Below are 17,895 nucleotides of genomic sequence, written 5' to 3'. Positions count from 1 at the left end.
TATCGCAGCGAACTACCCAATCCTCAGCCCTGTGCGAACTAAACCTTGGAGCCGCCAAGCAAGAATACGAGGTTGTTCCCCGTCCAGCAGCCATACCTCTGTAAACATAAAGGACGCTGCACTCTCCTTTCCTAAAACTTTTCCAATTGCAGAAAATTAGAAGACTGCATTGCGTTGAAAATGCTCCCCTCACTTGTTACCGTTATTGCAATCCTCCAGCTGGCGACAGCCACCAACGTCAGCCCACCGATCCTCTACTCCCGCCACGCATTACCAGATGGGTCTCTCGAGAAACGCGAAACCTGCGCAGATGGAGCCCAGTGTCTCCTTGGGTCATGCTGCGGCGACGGATGCGCCTTGAACTGCTGCGCGTTGGACAATGGCGGCTGTAAGCCCCTCCTTCCCTTTTCCTTTCCCATTCCCACTATGGAATAACTTATTGAGTGATGACTATCTACAGTGGGCTGCGGAATCGCAGAACGGTGCCAGTTCCACGGGAATGTCTTTGTGGGTTGTTGCGGGAATTTCCTGGGGTAAGCTGCCTTTCCTTTCATGGTCGGATAGAGATGTTGTGAGTGCGAGTGGTGCTGACGGAACAGCGGCTGCACGGGCGAGGCGACACGAGTCACGGTCCACACGCCTTACTCGACTGTTACACTTGGCGCGTCGACGGATGCGATGACTACGAGTACGGCTACTACCACAACGGAGGAGACGTTTACGGCGATTTCGGTTACCCCGACTGCGACTGCCACAGCTACCGCGACCGGGTCAACAAGCTCAACCACGACGACGTCGAGTGAGAGTGAGATGGGAAGTAGCTCGCATTCTCATCGTGCGTCCGCGTCAAGCACGAGTGTAGATGCCGAGACCACTAGTAGCAGCCACCGTAGTTCCACGACGACAGCGGTGTTCACGCAGGCTTCGCCGTCGCCGAATAATGGCGGGGGTCTGGCGTGGGTGTGGGAGTACCCGTTCTGGCTGGGATGGCTGCGTTGGGTGCTGTTCTGGTGTGAGATGAGTCGATCGAAGACCGGGAGAGTATATCTTAGATCTATATATACCTAGTGGATAATAATGTTTACCCCGCATTACTCTCATCAGTCATCAGCGCTGCGGAAAAATGTCTCATCTCCGAGTCTCCGACCATTGGAGCGTAAGGTACGGAGTACAGTAGATGAGACGCAGATCGCGAATGCTTACTCGCATCGACTTTCCTTTTCAGGATACTCCTTTCTTCTTGATACAACCTAGAAAATGTTCCTGAGATATTTCATCCCTATCGGCTGGAAGTGGATATTCCGCAGTCAGGAGGTCCAGCCGAGAAGGTTAACCCCGCAAAGTGAAAAAATCTAGCGAACCGAACTGCGGACTGCCGACAAATCACTCGCTGGCCAGTTATCAATATCACATTCGTCACCAAGATGATGATCCCTCATTACCAATAATCTGAGTGCGTATCTAGACTAGACTGTATCTCTATCTGCGTTTGATACCTGCAGCTTTCGTGAGGGGAAGTGTCAGTTCAGTGTCGGTATCTACCGGGCATATATGACCCTGACCCAGACCCAGACCTGCACTGCACTGCACTGCAACAGAATGGACACGTCTGAATATTTCTCACCCCTCATATTAATCTCCTAAGTTGTAATTTGCTGTGCTGGATGGACGTGGAAAACATCAAACCCGCCGATTCGGCCTCGGTCGACCAGAGCGTGCAAGATGCGCGCGATCTCGCCACCATGGGGCACGACCAGGCGCTGTCCCGCAAATTCGATTTGTGGAGTATGCTCGCGCTCGCGTTTTGCGTATTAGGTAGGTTCCCTTCTCCCTGGGCCTTACTGGAATAGTGACGATGCTGATGCGAGTAGGAACGTACTCGACTTTCGCGCAGGGCCTCAGCAGCGGGCTTACCAACGGCGGCCCGATCACCATCCTCTGGGGTCTGGTGCTCGTGACGGCGTGTAATCTGTGCGTTGCCGTCTCGCTGGGCGAATTGACGAGTAGCATGCCTACTGCGCTAGGGCAAGCGTACTGGGTGTACAGGCTGTGGCATACGCCGACGGGGCGGTTCGTGTCGTACCTGTGTGCGTGGATCAACACGTTCGGGTGGTGGACGCTCACGGCGTCGCAGATTGCGTTTATGACGGAGTTTCTGCTGGGGATGAAGGTCACGTTCGATGAGGATTGGGGTGGTGCGGGCGTCGGCTGGCTGCAGTTTGTGATTTATCTGGGGCTGGTGCTGGTCCTGACGGTGGTGAATGTGGTGGGGTGTCGGCGGGAGAAGATCCTGCCGTGGTTGAATGGGTTTGTGGGGGTGTGGTTCACGGGTTGTTTGTGGTGCTGTCGCTTGCGTTGTTGATTTCTGTTGGGACCAAGGCAGATCTGTCGTTTCAGCCCGGGAGGTTTGTCTTTGGCGCGTGGATTAACCAGACCGGGTGGAGTGATGGGGTCGTGTGGTTTACTGGGTTGGTGCAGGCGGCGTATGGGCTTACTGCGTTCGACGCGGTCATCCATATGGTCGAGGAGATGCCGGCGCCGAGGATCAACGCGCCGAGGGTGACATATCTGGCGGTGCTGTCGGGTGCTGTCACTGGGTTTATCTTCATGGTCGTCTGTCTGTTTTGCATGCAGGATGTGGATAGGATTGTTGACTCGCCCAGCGGACTGCCGTTTATTGAGCTGATGCTGGAGACGGTCGGCCTCAAGGGCGGGCCACGCTGATCGCGCTGTTCATTTTCAATGGCGTCGGCCAGGGCATCAGTATCCTGACGACTGCATCGCGACTGACCTGGGGGTTTGCCCGCGACGGCGGTCTCCCTTGGAGCCGGTATCTGACGGTGGTGGATCCCGCGTGGAAGGCTCCTGTGCGCGCTCTCTGGGCGCAGGGGGTATTGATCGCGCTCGTCGGCGTGCTCTACCTCTTTGCCAACACCGTCCTTGAGGCCATCCTGAGTGTCAGCACCATCGCCTTGACCATCTCGTACGCTTTGCCCATTGCGGTGCTGCTTTTCGTGGGCCGGGACCAACTGCCGCCTGGTCCTTTTCGCCTCGGCCGCTGGGGAACGGTAGTCAACTGGATCAGCGTCGTGTATTGTGCCATCACGACGGTCTTCTTCTTCTTCCCTGGCTCGCCCGACCCAGCGCCAGGGGACATGAACTACGCGATTGCGGTGTTTGGGGTGATGCTCGTGGTGGCTGTCGCCTTCTGGTTTATACAGGGCAGTCGGACGTATCTACAGACGGCGGATGCGATAGCGCAGCTGATACTCGCGCAAGGATTGGAACTGGAACCGGAACCCAGAAAAAAGTCCGATCTATAATGTTACCTATATACCAGCTAGCTCCTCCTCTGCTTTTATGATCATTTCCTCCCAGTTCCTGCCTCCCAGCCACGCCTCAAACGACTTTGTCCGTATCCCCAGCTCCTCAGGCATCGTCACCTTAAGTGAGCCGGTATACCCAAACTCGGCAATAAACCGCGGCGCATCCAGCACCTCCCAGGGAATCTTGAAGCGCTCATGCATCTCCTGCACATCCACCTCCTCGACCTCAACCTCCCACCCAGTCACCCTCTTCCACACATCCACCTCCTCCTCCATGGACAGGTAGCTATCACATCCTAACACCCACTTGCTACTCTCACTCTCACTCTCACTCTCAACCATCGCCCTAACAAACTCCCCCGTCGAACTCTCCGCAGCGATAATCGGCATCCGCAGCGTCCTCGTCCCGGGAATAGTAAACCTTAACACTCTTCCCTCCCCAGCCGCGACAGCCTTGACCCTCGGCAGAAACAGCGGATTGGTCGCATACGCCCCCATCACCAAAAACGACACCTTCCCCCTCAACCCCTCCTCCCCTTGCAGTATCTTAGCTACCTGCGCCTTGGCATCCCAGTGATACGAATATATATACTTCCCCCAGATAACTCCCTCATCCCGGGCAGCGTGGAATACACCACCCGCTGTAAAGACGCTACCTCCCCCGCCGCGATAGCCGCGTTGCGCCCATGCTGGACTTCCGTTTCGTATGCTGCTGCACTGTCCCGGGTAGCGCGGTACGGACCCCAGAAATCGGTGTTGAGGAAGAGGGCGGTTGCGTCTTTGAATGCGGCCCGGAGGGAAGTTAGGTCGGAGAGATCGGCACGTACGACTTCTGCGCCGGCGGTGGCGAGGGCTTGCGCGGCGGGGGAAGAAGGGGTGCGGGTTATAATGCGGACGTGCCAGGTTGGGAGGCGGAGGAAGGTGTGTGCGACGGCGGAGCCTTGCGTTCCTGTTGCGCCGGTTATGACTATGATTTTTTTGGTTGTGGTTTGGGACATGTTGGTGGATTTCTGGATGATGGTGGTGAGAGGATGATGAGTTGGCTGATGTACTATTTATATTCTTGGAACTGGCTGCTGGCTTATGCTGCTGGCTTATTCTGCTGGCTTATCTGCTGGCTTATGGCTTACGCGGAGAGAATGATGCTATTCGGATATCTAATGCTAGACTCCGATTGGTTGATTTGCGTAAGCCATCGGTGGATTATCCTCCCGCACTGACCCGCCATCCACACTACATACTTTTATCCGATCCCGAGTATACGGGTAATGGAATAACGACAGACCATGTCCATCAAAATGCAGAGCCGAAAGCCAGACGCAAAGCCCAAGTCAAAACGAATCATCACCCCCGCTCGCCGGGACCAGAATCGTCGCGCGCAGAGGGCTTACCGTGTGTTTTGCGAATGTCTCCATGGTGTGCTGTGCAGTTGCTGACATGAGCAGGGCAACGACGGAGAGAGTGGACCGAAAAGCAGAGACAGGTTGGTTCAAGGGAACTGAGACCTGCGCCTGTGCCTATCCCGAATGATACTCCGACGAAAAGTCTGGATGTAGCTAGTAAGACCCTGCCGGCTACGCTGACGGTAGACCATTTCTTCCGTCCACATAATCCGTCTAGCAAAAGGGATAAGGAAGAGACCATCAGAGACGAAGTTCCACCACCCCTATTCACCACATACACCCTCCTCCTCACAGCCTGCGTCTACAACGCGGCAGCCCTGGGCATCAGCATCGACCAGTTCTCCAGCTACAACTGCATGTCGCTGTGCTCGCCTTTCTACCGGCCCTACACCGCCATGTCGGCCGATCCATCATCCCTCCTGGCTGCAGCTACAGTTACTCGCCCAGTTATGCCGGTTCATCTCCGCCCGACCCTCCCCCAGATTCTCTTCCCGCATCATCCGCTTCTTGATCTCCTTCCGCTGCCGGGGCTGCGAGCAAAAGCGATTACCTTTGCTGCTACCGCGCCATCTCTCCTCGATGCGGTTGAGTTTAAACAAGATATTGTCGAGAGGGGAGGGATCGTATGTTCGTCTGAGTCTGTGGGAGGTATGCAGCCGTGGGACATGCGTGCTTGGACTATTGCACCGTGGTTTAGGAGGAAGTGGCGGGTACTCTCCCAATCTGAAGATCTCGCATAATAAGTGAGCTTGAATCCGCGGTAGCTGGTCTAATTGAACAAGTAAAAAAGAGCCCAGACCATGTCAATGCAATCTTGGCGGAAAAGGTCACGTCTTTGCAGCTGCATCTGGTGATGACTCCTCACTCATAATCTCAGTATACATCTCAAAGTGCAAAGGGACAGCATCCCGGAAGCCCCCTAACTAGCCCAGTCCTGTGAGATGCGAATCAGAGAGTTCGCAGTGGAACCATGCAGCCATTGAAGAAAAGCTGGCAGCACATAAATGGCTCCTATAGCCTCCGGTCAAGCTTCATGGCCTCATGGTCATGTTTGTTATACGTAAGGCGAGACATTTCATAGTATTTCGACTGTGTGGCCAGTGTCTTGTCCTTGATAGCTCGCTCCTTTTGCTCGGGATCTATTCCCTCAAATTGTCCGGCAGACTGGGGATTTCGTTGCCAGGGTTGTAACCCTTGGGCGGCCTAAGGAACTCTGCAAATTGAGCTTGGATGAAGAGCGGAGCCGCCTGAGCTGACTGCCAATCAATTAATCCTTTGATGATAGTCGGGTCGTTGGAAGAAACAAAGATATTTTCCAAATGCAGTTCCGTATGCCATCAGACTGGTTCGCAACTACTTGAAGGCTTGGATCCTGCGCTAGAATAGGGAGGACATCCTTCACTTTTGTCAAAAGGTCGCGATATTCGTTGATGGACTGACCCTCGCTGAAGTTATTGAGGTCATCCTGTACCTCCGCTTGCTCATTTGCAATGCGCGTTAGTTCTTGTTCGGGAATTGACAGCGCAAAGTTCAGAAGGGAGGTCCCTGTAAGTGTCAGGAGCAGACAATGAAGACAGGACGAGAACAGACTCACTTGGGCCGACATCTTGCACAGCTTTGAAACTCCTCAGCAAATTTATAACACATCGATCGATCGCGTGACGGCCCAATGCAGAACAATTCAGCTGGATCCAAAGCCAGCAGCAGTTTGTAATGGAGATACCCAGACGGCCGGCACTGAGTCTCGCAAAAAGAGACTCCCATATGCCGGGAACTGCAGGTTGCCGAGCTCTTTCTCCATTTCCACAATTCGGTCAATCACTCTGTAGCGATCTAAGGCGCTCATCGTTTTCCATTGTTCTTCAGCGAGCGGAACCCCCGGAATCATCTCCATGATGATATACTCAGCACCTACAGGATTTGTTGCGTCTGAACCCCAAGCTAACACTTCCGGGACCCAGATTGATGTATACAATCGCATTAAACAAATGTAAATTCATGCATGACAATACGTCAAGCAACAAGGAAGCATACAAAACTTCATCGTCGCCACCTCAGACGCCGTCGCCAGGGATGGCGCCCCGCTTTTGCACAGGGGATCTTCGCGATAACCTCGTTGCCGTCCTCCATTGTGAGCACGAACGCTTTGTTGAAGTTTCCTTCCAGATTGACGATGCGCACGCACTTTGTAGCATTGCTGAAAAGCAAGGAATAAGATGTTCTCCAAATTGAACTTGACAAAACGTCGCTGGAGTTGGTGTTTCTCATTGATTAGCCATCGGCCGGATGTGTATCTGAAGAGATCATCTTGGGTGACTGCTTTGATGATGGCATTATTAGCTCTGGAATTCAAGAGATGAAAAGTAGACCAGACTGGTTTTGTTGTTTGCAGGCTCGTTATAGGGTGTCGCTAGATGTCTTGGAGTTAAAAAAGTGCTCTTCGAAAGATAGTAGAAAGACTGGCGTGTGCTGGATGCTTGACTAGAAAGGGAGATGATTTCTTCCACATCATCCATCCAGACTAAAAGACCAAAAGGGATGAATATCTGCGTGTAATACAAGGGATGAAGCTGAAGGATGCATGTTGAGCTACAGTCCGCCCTGCACTGAGAGATGGGGGACACTAGATGATCTACGATGATCCACCTGTCTACCCCATGGGGTACGTGGAGGATTGTTATTCTTATATTAGTTTTATAATGTTGAATGCTATGGATATGCTTAGTATTGAGTCAAACTTATAGCTGCTCCACGTTAGAGAAGAGTATGATATCAGATCTTGCAAACCCCGAAGCTTTGAAGTTCCGGAGCTCTGATGGAGTAGAGACAAGTTACAAGGCTACTTCTGGTGTGTTGCAGTTACAAGTATATAACTACATTTTACACAAGGCCCAGCATTAGGCGTAAACTGTTCCTTCAACTGTTATTCGTTCTGATGATGCCGGATCCATGGAACGGGGGATTAGAACAGCATCCAAGGAATTCGCCGCCCGCCACCCATCTCCACGTCCCGAAGCTTCATCGGCGGGTTACAACTACAACATTCCTATCAAAGCGTGTACTCGTGTTGCTATTTGCCCTATAGGCTTTAGATTGTGCTCCTCCACCTCGAGATATTCGACCTTCTTCGGTCGACGATGACCATATTCAGACTTGGTGTCTGCGGCGTGCAAACACTGTAGATGCAACCAGTTGATAGGATTACCATGCAACGACACTTGACTCGCATGGATATCGATTGATTCAAATGGCATTGCACGGTCGCAGTAAGGCGATATTCACAGTGGCCATGGTGTTCCTGTGTATATCGTTTATTGCCGTCGCTCTGCGGTGTTTCGTCCGGCTGAGACTTGTGAAAGCTTTTGGATGGGATGATGGCCTGATGGTGTTAGCAATGGTACGTGAGCTGATACGGCCCTCGACAATAGACATCTCAACTGATACACAGTTCTCAGCTATTCAACATCTGGTTCGCAATATGCGGACTGGCTGGCTCAGTTGCCGGAATTGGGAAAAGATTCGACCAATTCGACTCGGTTGAAGATGCTCAAACGGCTCTTCTGGTGCGTCCTAGCGTATCCCCAAGCGGGTTATTGCCAGTAACTCACATAGCATGAACAGTGGTGGTGGCTTGGTCAGAGCGCCTATGTTTGGGTCGTGGCAACCGCAAGGATCTCCATCGCAATGCTGCTTCTCCGTCTTACCGTCCAGCGGCGCCAGTCAGCCGTCATGTATATCGTAATCGGCTTAACAGCCACTGTCGGTCTTGCCTTCTGGCTTATCCTGACGTTGCAGTGTCATCCAGTTCGAGAATTCTGGCAACGAACGGGCAGAGGCCACTGCATTGACACCCAGTATGTACTGGGCATTGCGTACCTTTATAGCGCGACTGCATGCCTTTGCGACTTCACACTTGGACTCTTTCCTATATATCTTCTTAAGGACTTGCACATGAGCCGGAGGACCCATTGGGCGATAAGCGTCATTCTCAGCATGGGATGCATGTATGTCGGCCGACTGAAGAGGAAACCCTTATACTGACTGCTCTCTAGTGCAGGTGCTGCTGTCGCGGCCCGTATCCCCTATCTCCCGGACTATAAAAATCCAGACTTCCTATGTCAGTCTCGCACGATGAAAAGTCAGACAAGCATCTAATAACTGATAACCGTCTTTTTTCAGATGCCACCGCTAGTATCGCTATCTCGTCAAACGTCGAGGCCGGGCTCGGCATCACGGCTGGGAGTCTCATCACGCTCCGTCCACTCATGCGCTGGCTCCGAGACGTTAGTCACAGGGTAACGAACACGACGAGAGGTGTAGCACGTAGCAGTAACAGAACCCAGAGTTTATCCGTTGAACATAAACACACCTCACCAAACCACGGGCGGCCAGACATTGAAGCAGCAATGCTGTCTCCATCGCAGGCCGAGGAACCTCGGTTTGCGGCTGGGGCGATATAGACCCCGGGTACGGCTATGTACACACTGGTCCGACTTGGAGGGAGGAAAGGGCCTATCTGTCATGCTGAGCGGGCCTTTTATGTCTTATAAGCCAAGTACGTTTATTGTTCAAAGCGCGGTTTCAGGAGGCGTGTAAGATTTAGTATTGTATATATACCATCTATATCCTTTCTCGAGGTATAGCATGCGAAGCACTTTTCGTCAGTTAACCTTGCGTATTTAACATACCTATAAGTCTGTCGTCTAAGGCGATTTGCTGCAGGTCGTTCAGCAAGGGTTTCATAGAGATTGTAACCAAATGGCATCATGGTGAAGTCATCAAAAGGATTTAAGACTATAAATCTATTTTCTGAAATCGACTGTATCCTTAGGAGAGCATCTAGGATTCAGGCCAGATGGTAGCAAATAAAGTGTATGCTAAACATGCTGCATTACTTTTCTACTGCCCTAGAATGGTTATCTGGACACCTTTTATACAAGTGGTTCTAATCTTGTCGACAACTGTATCTGTCAACATACATAACCTCTCATAGTTCAAGCATCCTCCAAGAAAGAAGCAAATACAGCCTATGAAAATGGCAGTGAATACAGACAGCATCAGCCGCCATGCGCTTGGGCTTAGTCCCACGACAAGTGAATATCCCTACCAGGGCATGCAACACTTCCGGGACATCGTCTACAAAGAAGCAGCAGAATCCAAACACGACTACGTGATCTTTTCCAATATCGACGAACATACCTTCCTACGAGATTTCGACGAGTCTCTAGGGAATTCATACAGCGATTTCTTTCCGCAGGTTCGCATCCTTGTTGCTAGAATGCCTGCCAGCGAAGTTCACGAAGAGGCGCACGCCGAGCTCGACAAAACACTTATGATTAAGCTCGGGGCCATGAATGTCCACTCTCAGCTGCGGTCGCTCAGAGGGGCCGATGTGGTGACTCCCACACGAACTAAGAAGCCCGACGAGTCATACAAGCCTGTGAAGTTCCCAGCTGGTTACTCCGGTCACTGGCCATCTATGGTGATCGAGACTGCGTTCTCAGAGAGTCGGAGCAAACTGGCCAATGATGCGCGCTGGTGGCTGAACGCTTCCGGGGGAGAATTGAAGACTGTTATCACCATTGCAGTCCAGAAGAAAAGGGAGGCCATCACCATTGACAAATGGGAGGCGATCAGCCGGCCCACAAGAGGCGACCCGGGGAAGATGGTGCCTGAGGTTGTTCAGAAGGTGACTATGACAAGGGAGGGAGGTGATGCCCCAGTGCATATCACTGGGGCTCCCCTGATCATAGGGTTTGAGAAGCTGTTCCTGCGGCCTGCCGAGGAGGAGAAAAGGGAGGGGGACGTGCTCTTTAGTGACGATAATTTGGCCGAGATTGCCGACTTGGTGTGGAATGGCCTCAATACGGGTAACTAATGTTACCGGAGGGACGAGAGATTGCGGAGACAGGCTCTCAACATCACACGAGTCGAATTTGGCTACATAGCATAACCTCCGTTTTGTTTCACTGTCCAGCCCGAATGCCTACACTATCAAGAGACATTGTGCATAATAAGGGCTATAGGCCGTGCAAACACCGGTGGCACAAGCCGTTGGCCCGTCCACCCGATTCCACCGCACTGCCCATACAATGGCGCAAGAGCGGTCGTGGTGACTGTAGTAGTAGTAGTAGTTGTTGTTGTTTTAGAGCCAGTGGTAGTCGTGGGGGTCGCAGTAGTTGTTGAGGAACTGCTGCCAGCCCCGTAACCGCTGACAATGCGGGCGACTTGGTTCACAATCGCAGCCATTTGCACGCCTGAGCGGAGCCAGTATGTCAGTAATAGGTCTGACCAAATCAGACTCTCGTGAGTTTCTTTCGGGGTCTCACCTCCGACCTGGTCAGCATTTGCTCCATACCATCCAACCCAATCCCAACAACCATTCGGATTGGGCAGCTGCATCCCCGTCCAGATGGTGTGCATGCTACTATCCGCCACTGCTTGCGGATAGAGAATGATAATGTTATTGGTATCCGCCCACATGTTGTACCCGGTATTAGAGATGAACTTGCTGCCAATCATGCTGTAGCTCTGCAGGCAGCCATGCAGAGCGACATGCAGTTTGCAAACAGTCGAAGACCCAGACTGGCATGCCTTGGGGACATACAGATATCCGGTAGTATCCATCCCGCTGGCCCCGTACTCGCCCGTCTGGCTGAAGGATACAATCGATCCCGAAAGTGTGCCAGTATTTCTCGCATTTAACGTCCCGTACATCCACTTCAGGACGGCCCCTGCCCCGTCATACTGGCAGTTGCTGATATAGGGAGAGCCAGACGAGCTGCACGAGTTGTCGCCTGACGCATCAAAGTCAGTGGGAAAGGTGTGCACCGCGCCGCTGGTCGTGATGTACGAGACGTTGTCTGTTGCGTCAAAGTTCGCCAGCTGCGCCTTCAACTGGCTCATCACGTTCGGGCCGACGGTGGTGTCGGCGGTTCCCGTCCACATGTAGATCCTGCGGGATTGGAGGTTGCTGACTGGGTTTATTTTGTTGCCGCTCCAGGTCTTCATGTTGGCGATGGGGCCCGTGATGGATGGGTTTTGGTTGTACATGCATGTAGTGTACTGCCTCGCGTCAGTATACGTTTGATTAGACGTGACTACTTTTGGGATGTTGGAAAATGACTTACCGACTGGCCGCGAGCGCAATCGTACGGTCCCCGGCAAAGACCCCGAACCCGGCCTTGAAGGTGTCAGAGTATGCCACTCCAAGCTGCGCTGACATGAAGCCTCCGCTGGAGAGCCCGGAGAGGGAGATTGAATTCGGGTCTACGTTGTATGCACCCAGCGCTGCGGCGGATGCACAGGCTGCTCCGGACATAGCGAGCCCTAGGGAAGTAGCAAAGTTTGGCATTGTTATTGTAGAAGACGGAGATACTTTGACCTTTGAATTATAAGCGTAATCGATATCTTCGTAATGGTAACAGAGGGAACAACTGTGCATTTATAGTTCCCTGCTCATTGGGGCAGATGTCCCAAGAAATGTAGCATCGACCATAGACAGGGATATATCACAAGCACCCCGCATTTCCCTGAAGAAAGCTACCCCAGGGTATCATTTTTCTTCGTATCGAATCCAATATCTACTTCCATAAGCACATTCCTAATACGGACTAGAGTCTCTTCATGGCAAGGCTTGTGGGGTTGAAGTTTCTTTAACTCGGGCTTCTTTGGGGATACCATGTTGCGGGGTACATATGTTTTCTGGGGTAGTTCAAGGTCCCTTTAATATAAATCTTTGAACTGGGTTACATGCCGAAGCCTTGTTGGGGTTGACTGAATCTCCTAGTTCGGGCTCATCTTGGGGTTTCTTGGGGTGATAGGCTGTGGGGTGCAGATCTTTGTGGGGGTTCGGATCCGAACAGTTTATTGTACTAGCGAATAGGTTCCAGTTTTCTAAGTAATCGTGCCAAGAGCATTCTGTTGTACGCTGCATTGATTTTAGTAGGTCCCGCTTCGAATGAAGTTAAAAGCATGCTTTGCTTCGTCGTCGAGGGTAGCAGTTCTTGTAGAATACGCATATATGAAGAGACACTACCAAGTTGGTGCTGAAAACCGTCGGCTAAATCTCCTCTGTTTCCGTCGAGGTAGACATATGTGGTGCGAATCTGTTAGGGATGATCTAGCCCAGTGTGTGCCCTCTGTCCAAGATAATCATCTACAATCCATTCTTTGTCCTCTGATCAGAGCCTGCTTGATGGCTGCACTGTCCATCGACTTTCTTGTCCGGGTTTCCCACAGTCGGACTCCCAAGCAGAGGAACTTCTTCGTTCCCTAGCATCCATTTCTCAACGACATTGGAGGTCCCCGTAGTCTTGGACAACGCCGTCCCTGCAAATAGCGCGATGGCGGGTAGAGCTCGCATCGAGCCGGGGAGCCCACTTTGCACCCGAGAGGCTTTGGCGAGTTTGGATATCTCGGCGGTTAGATCGATGGGGAGCTTGTTCGCAGGCATGGAGTCAATCTGCTGGAGCCCTGATCGATGTAATTTTAATGACTAGACTTGAAAGGAGGAGTAGAAGTTATCTTCTTGTCTTCAAGAGGGTCGTACTGCATAGTCTTGAACTAAACGGTTAGACAGGAGATTAGGTAGCATCATCACGTGGGCTTACCATGCAGTAATAACAGGGAAGGCGATATTACCTACTGCTGGTAGCTCTTAGGCGAATACGATGCTGGATATGCGTCAAGGTGATTGGATGCACTGCTTAATAGGAGTCTATCTGATCGGCTGAGAAATATACCTCCGTCATGTACTTGAACACGACTCTTCGCAGGATCAATGTACACATGTACACTTTGGTATATCTGGTTTTCGCGAGATTTGTGCCATAAATCTTGACGTGCCAGCTTTCCTGCATTAAAGTCTCATAACGGCAATGGAAAAAGTAAATGTCCAGCTCCATGGTGTTCTGAGTAATACGAGGATATGAGAGAGAAAGGTGGGGATGGGCAAGAGGGTACGCTGCTTGAGGGGAAATTAGGGATGGAATCAGGACTTCTGCCATTCACTATCCTGAATAGCTGGTGAATGGGCTTATAATATCAGGGTGGTGGTGAACGTCAGCCCTGTATAGAAACATGATTTTATTCTACTACTTCTATTTCAGGCGAAGTGCCAGATACTCCATCAGTTCTCCCCAGTCTATCCCTCCACTAGAATCCAAAAAGCATCATCTTCACCGATGCCAGAAGTTTTGACTCTCTTTCTCTTCTAGGATGGAAAGGAATCTGCGAGCTTTGATCTGGATCAAGTCAACCTGCAGAAGTTGCTGGTTGTAGCTGATGATAAACATGATGCACACAGGCTATATGGAAAATGACCATCACATTATAACTCTGCACTTTCGAGAACCCCTATTGAGACCCTAACTTTAGGGCAAAAATAATATCCAGTGTGGCATTCATAAGGCCTTAATAACTTGAGAAGAATTGCTATGGACCTCCCGAATCCTGGGGTCGCTAGGGCTAACTTATAAAAATGCCATGAATAAACACATTAGTACTATGTTGAAGAGCCAATGCAGCTCACAAAGAGATTGCATCTCGGATCTACTCATCGTTTATAGCTATGATCTAGTGGCATATTATTTGAGATAAAATGTCCAGACAATAAGAGAGGTAGAAGAATCATTTGTGGGTGGTGCAACTATTAGGTGGAAAGCCCTGGGTGACTCAGATTAGGCACTGTCCCCGGAGCAATTGCTGCAAAAGTCCGCCACCCGGAAACATTCCATTCATCCAACCCCGTCTCTCAGCATCCTCAGTTGGCTTCAACCATCAAGATGAAGCTCTATCTCATTCGACACGCGGAAACCGTCGATAATGTCGCTCATACATTGTAAGTGCCTCCCCTACTTGTCCTACAATCACTAACACCAACAGAGCCGGGATCAAAGACTCCCCCCTGACAAATCACGGCGCCCTCCAGATCACCCGTCTGGGGAGATATTTCGCCTCCCAAAACATCAAATTCAACCATATCTTTTCCTCGGATCTCACCAGAGCAGTCCTCACGGCCGAAGGCCTCAGCGCCCATCAACCAGAATTAAGCCCGGTACTGCTGCCATCCCTCCGCGAACGCGACTTTGGCTCCTTTGAGGGGCAAAAGTGGCATTCGACCTGGGAATCGAGCATTGTTCCCAAGCAGCCGGAATCAGAGGCTTCCATGCGCCAGCGTGCAAATGCATTTCTCACGGACTACTTACTTCCCCTACTTTTCGCTGGCGACGAGGCAGGTGATGAGGCTGTCGTTGGTGTGGTCTCGCACGGTTTACTCCTACGGAGTCTGTGGCGCGCTTTACTCGCGTGTTTTCATCCGAGCCACGTTCGCATAGTAGGGGACGCGGATATCAACGCGTTTAATCCGTTCTGGGCGAATACAGGGTACTTGGAGGTGTTGGTTCGTCCGAAATTGAGCCCTTCGGTAGGAGATCCGGAGATACCGGTTCTAGGTGGGTATTCTCTGCAGGTACTTGGGGTAAACAGTCGGGCACATCTGGCGGATCTTCAGCGTACGAAGGGGGGAGTCGGCAGCGCTCCTTTTGATCAGCGGCAGAAACGAATTGATCATTTTTTTGGTCAGAAGAGTCGATAGACCTTGAGCCTGTCAATCTGGACTCATGACATGCGCCTTACTAGGAGGACGGAGGCTATAACGACGACTACGAGTTGCCAAACACCGCGGAGATGTTTGGATTGTGGAGCGAACAATTTGCCATTTCTCCGCAGACACATAACCGGCAGATCTGCTGCGACAGCTCGACAGAAGCAGACGACGTGATTTGCTAGTTGCAGTACTCTTCGGGCTTTTTAGCCGGAATTGCCATGCTGATGCAGAATGCTAATATACTCCATCCGATTTCCCCGCTTTTTGGAATATGATCGGCATTCTTCGACTCAACCGGGAAATTCTCCGCATATCGACAGTGCTCAGATAACGTACCACAGGAACTGCGCCGAATTGGGTCATCGGCCCGTTTAGCATAAGAATACAAATGCCTCTCTAGCTTCATAGACTTCAGTTTACTATCCACAGGCAAGATGAAGTCTATTGTTACGCTTCTCTTATTTTCGCCAGCCCTCGCGGCTGGTTCTCTTCATCCACGCATCGACAATGGCCTGGCTAAGACGCCACAGATGGGGTATGTTACTCCTGCTGAAGATTTGACATTTACTGACTGACCAGGTGGAACTCGTACAACTACTACTCATGCTCGCCTAATGAAGCCATAATACGCTCCAACGCCAAAGCGCTCGTTGATCTAGGCCTCGCCGAATTAGGCTACCGCTATGTTACCACCGATTGTGGCTGGTCAGTAGCCGATCGGCTGCCGAATGGCACCTTGACCTGGAACGAGACCTTGTTTCCGAGCGGATTTCCCGCCATGGGAGAATATCTTCACGGATTGGGCTTGCTGTTCGGCGTTTACGGTGACTCGGGAATTAAGTTGTGCGGGAGTCCCCCAGACCAAGTCGGCAGCTTGAGTAAGTCCCGTCATGCTTGATTTTTTGCCTTGGCTAACGTAGCAGACCACGAAGAACAGGATGCGAAAACGTTCGCTGAGTGGGGGGCGGATTCGCTCAAGTGTATGTCCGTCCCTTAAAGATTAGAGCCCTGCTGATCGTGTAGATGACAACTGCTACTCGGACGCCGCGACCAACTACCCCAATGTCAACTACGAGCCCAGCACGTCTCCTCGCCCCCGCTACGAAATAATGTCGTCTGCCCTCGCCCGTGTCGGCCGACCAATCCTCTTCCAGATCTGCGAATGGGGTATCGACTTTCCCGCTCTTTGGGCTCCTGCGCTCGGGAACTCCTGGCGCATCGGGAACGACATCATCCCCGCGTGGCGAAGTATCTTTCGCACGCTGAACCAGGCCGTTCCCAACACGGATTTTGCTGGACCCGGTCAGTGGCCAGATCTGGATATGCTGTATGTGGGCAACGGGCTGTTTTCGTTACCGGAGGAGCAGACGCACTTCTCGCTGTGGGCGATTCTGAAAAGCCCATTAACTATTGGAGCGGCCTTGAAGGATGATGTCACTAGTATCAACCAGGCGTCGTTGGAGGTGCTGAAGCAGAAGGATGTCATTGGGTTTAACCAGGATGCGCTGGGGGTCAGTGCGAGTCTGAAGCGGAGGTGGTCCGATGAAGGGTATGAGGTGTGGAGTGGACCACTGTCGGGCAACAGGACCGTGGTGGCACTCATCAATTGGCGGAATGAGTCGAGGGATCTCACGCTCGACCTGCCTGATGTTGGTCTGCAGTATGCACAAGTTGCCAGGAATATTTGGGGCAAGACCACGGTTCGTGATGTGCGGACATCGTACACCACGAGAGTGGCAGGACATGGAACGATGCTTCTGGAGTTGCAGGGTACCATCCCCTCGGGGTCATACCCAGCCAAAATCTTCGCAAAGTCTACAGGCCAAAAAACTACTTTCCAGTCAGTCTACGCAGCTAGTACCAGCGCCAACTACACGCTGGCCGTCACCTTTGCGCGACCATCCACCGAAACCGTCACCATCACCACCTCGTCCGGCCAGACCGTCTTGATCTCCGGCAAATCAGGCCGAATCGCGCTGACGGCTGGATCGAACACAATCACCATCCAGCACAAGACCCCTGTCGAGTCTATCAAGGTTACCCCACCAACAGGCACCTACTATGCCAGCACAGTCTTCAACGTTACCAGCAGCGCCAAGCACACCACCTGCGGCTCCGGCTGCAGCCCCGTTGGCTCGAAAATTGGCGAGCTCACGCCCAGCAGCAACGCCTACACGTCGATCCCAGCGACCTCCCCGGGGTCTAAGTACCTCGCGATCGACTACATCAACAACGAAGTCGCCTTCTCGTCAAGCTGGGGCTGGGGAGCCAACTCGCGCAATCTGACCGTCAGCATCAACGACGGGGCTCCAGTGCGACTGGAAGTCCCGCTGAGCGGACGGCATAGCGAGCTGTATTCGCCTGGCAAGGGCTGGTGGGATACAGCGACTCTGGGGGTTCTGACCTCCGGATGGAAGAAGGGGGAGAATAAGGTGGTGTTTGGTAATCAGGGTGGGGAGGACGGGTTTCAGACTTATGCGGCGGATTTTGTGGGTGTCAGGGTTTTGGATTAACAGATCAAGTCTATTATCTGCTGATGATTCTGATGTTCTAATGA

General features: G+C 51.9%; 10 protein-coding genes across 10 annotated transcripts; 7 read left to right on the top strand and 3 right to left on the bottom strand.

Moving 5' to 3' along the window:
- Nucleotides 1-149: 149 nt before the first annotated feature.
- Nucleotides 150-1,092, top strand: P174DRAFT_505356 (putative GPI anchored protein). The gene is made up of 3 exons (XM_024831257.1): nt 150-388; nt 461-533; nt 600-1,092. Exons 1-3 carry the CDS (start codon nt 181-183, stop codon nt 1,066-1,068), a joined length of 750 nt encoding a protein of 249 aa, XP_024681974.1. The 5' UTR covers nt 150-180; the 3' UTR covers nt 1,069-1,092.
- Nucleotides 1,093-1,193: 101 nt separating this feature from the next.
- Nucleotides 1,194-3,323, top strand: P174DRAFT_513769 (putative amino acid permease family protein; the record flags this gene model as incomplete). Its single annotated transcript, XM_024832011.1, has 4 exons — nt 1,194-1,815; nt 1,872-2,345; nt 2,384-2,697; nt 2,757-3,323. Exons 1-4 carry the CDS (start codon nt 1,665-1,667, stop codon nt 3,321-3,323), a joined length of 1,506 nt encoding a protein of 501 aa, XP_024681973.1. The 5' UTR covers nt 1,194-1,664.
- A 6-nt stretch (nt 3,324-3,329) lies between these two features.
- Nucleotides 3,330-4,371, bottom strand: P174DRAFT_513768 (uncharacterized protein; the record flags this gene model as incomplete). Its single annotated transcript, XM_024832010.1, has 3 exons — nt 3,962-4,371; nt 3,786-3,935; nt 3,330-3,761 (listed from the first exon to the last, which is right to left on the bottom strand). Exons 1-3 carry the CDS (start codon nt 4,322-4,324, stop codon nt 3,330-3,332), a joined length of 945 nt encoding a protein of 314 aa, XP_024681972.1. The 5' UTR covers nt 4,325-4,371.
- Nucleotides 4,372-4,508: 137 nt separating this feature from the next.
- On the top strand, nt 4,509-5,469 carry P174DRAFT_392298 (uncharacterized protein; the record flags this gene model as incomplete). Its single annotated transcript, XM_024823549.1, has 2 exons — nt 4,509-4,718; nt 4,772-5,469. The coding sequence occupies exons 1-2, from the start codon at nt 4,613-4,615 to the stop codon at nt 5,467-5,469; spliced, it is 804 nt and encodes a 267-aa protein (XP_024681971.1). The 5' UTR covers nt 4,509-4,612.
- A 145-nt stretch (nt 5,470-5,614) lies between these two features.
- P174DRAFT_513766 (uncharacterized protein) lies at nt 5,615-6,710 on the bottom strand (the record flags this gene model as incomplete). Its single annotated transcript, XM_024832009.1, has 5 exons — nt 5,615-5,663; nt 5,790-5,868; nt 5,895-5,985; nt 6,087-6,274; nt 6,488-6,710. 5 exons carry the CDS (start codon nt 6,708-6,710, stop codon nt 5,615-5,617), a joined length of 630 nt encoding a protein of 209 aa, XP_024681970.1.
- A 1,308-nt stretch (nt 6,711-8,018) lies between these two features.
- P174DRAFT_371701 (putative integral membrane protein) lies at nt 8,019-9,189 on the top strand (the record flags this gene model as incomplete). The annotated part of the gene is made up of 5 exons (XM_024822389.1): nt 8,019-8,126; nt 8,185-8,292; nt 8,351-8,733; nt 8,782-8,846; nt 8,909-9,189. The coding sequence occupies 5 exons, from the start codon at nt 8,019-8,021 to the stop codon at nt 9,187-9,189; spliced, it is 945 nt and encodes a 314-aa protein (XP_024681969.1).
- Nucleotides 9,190-9,764: 575 nt separating this feature from the next.
- Nucleotides 9,765-10,607, top strand: P174DRAFT_432680 (uncharacterized protein; the record flags this gene model as incomplete). The annotated part of the gene is made up of 1 exon (XM_024825764.1): nt 9,765-10,607. One exon carries the CDS (start codon nt 9,765-9,767, stop codon nt 10,605-10,607), a length of 843 nt encoding a protein of 280 aa, XP_024681968.1.
- Nucleotides 10,608-10,723: 116 nt separating this feature from the next.
- P174DRAFT_452572 (putative polyhydroxybutyrate depolymerase) lies at nt 10,724-12,050 on the bottom strand (the record flags this gene model as incomplete). The annotated part of the gene is made up of 3 exons (XM_024829092.1): nt 10,724-10,986; nt 11,059-11,798; nt 11,860-12,050. The coding sequence occupies 3 exons, from the start codon at nt 12,048-12,050 to the stop codon at nt 10,724-10,726; spliced, it is 1,194 nt and encodes a 397-aa protein (XP_024681967.1).
- Nucleotides 12,051-14,514: 2,464 nt separating this feature from the next.
- On the top strand, nt 14,515-15,326 carry P174DRAFT_372991 (phosphoglycerate mutase; the record flags this gene model as incomplete). The annotated part of the gene is made up of 2 exons (XM_024822471.1): nt 14,515-14,570; nt 14,615-15,326. The coding sequence occupies 2 exons, from the start codon at nt 14,515-14,517 to the stop codon at nt 15,324-15,326; spliced, it is 768 nt and encodes a 255-aa protein (XP_024681966.1).
- Nucleotides 15,327-15,772: 446 nt separating this feature from the next.
- P174DRAFT_373213 (alpha-galactosidase D) lies at nt 15,773-17,851 on the top strand (the record flags this gene model as incomplete). Its single annotated transcript, XM_024822482.1, has 4 exons — nt 15,773-15,873; nt 15,918-16,216; nt 16,262-16,318; nt 16,362-17,851. The coding sequence occupies 4 exons, from the start codon at nt 15,773-15,775 to the stop codon at nt 17,849-17,851; spliced, it is 1,947 nt and encodes a 648-aa protein (XP_024681965.1).
- Between the last annotated feature and the right edge of the window lie 44 nt (nt 17,852-17,895).

The sequence above is a fragment of the Aspergillus novofumigatus genome (assembly GCF_002847465.1).
Source record: "Aspergillus novofumigatus IBT 16806 chromosome Unknown P174scaffold_5, whole genome shotgun sequence".
NCBI lineage: Eukaryota > Fungi > Ascomycota > Eurotiomycetes > Eurotiales > Aspergillaceae > Aspergillus > Aspergillus novofumigatus.
Note: the sequence above shows the minus strand (reverse complement) of the source record. Positions and strands in the feature narration are given on the sequence as shown.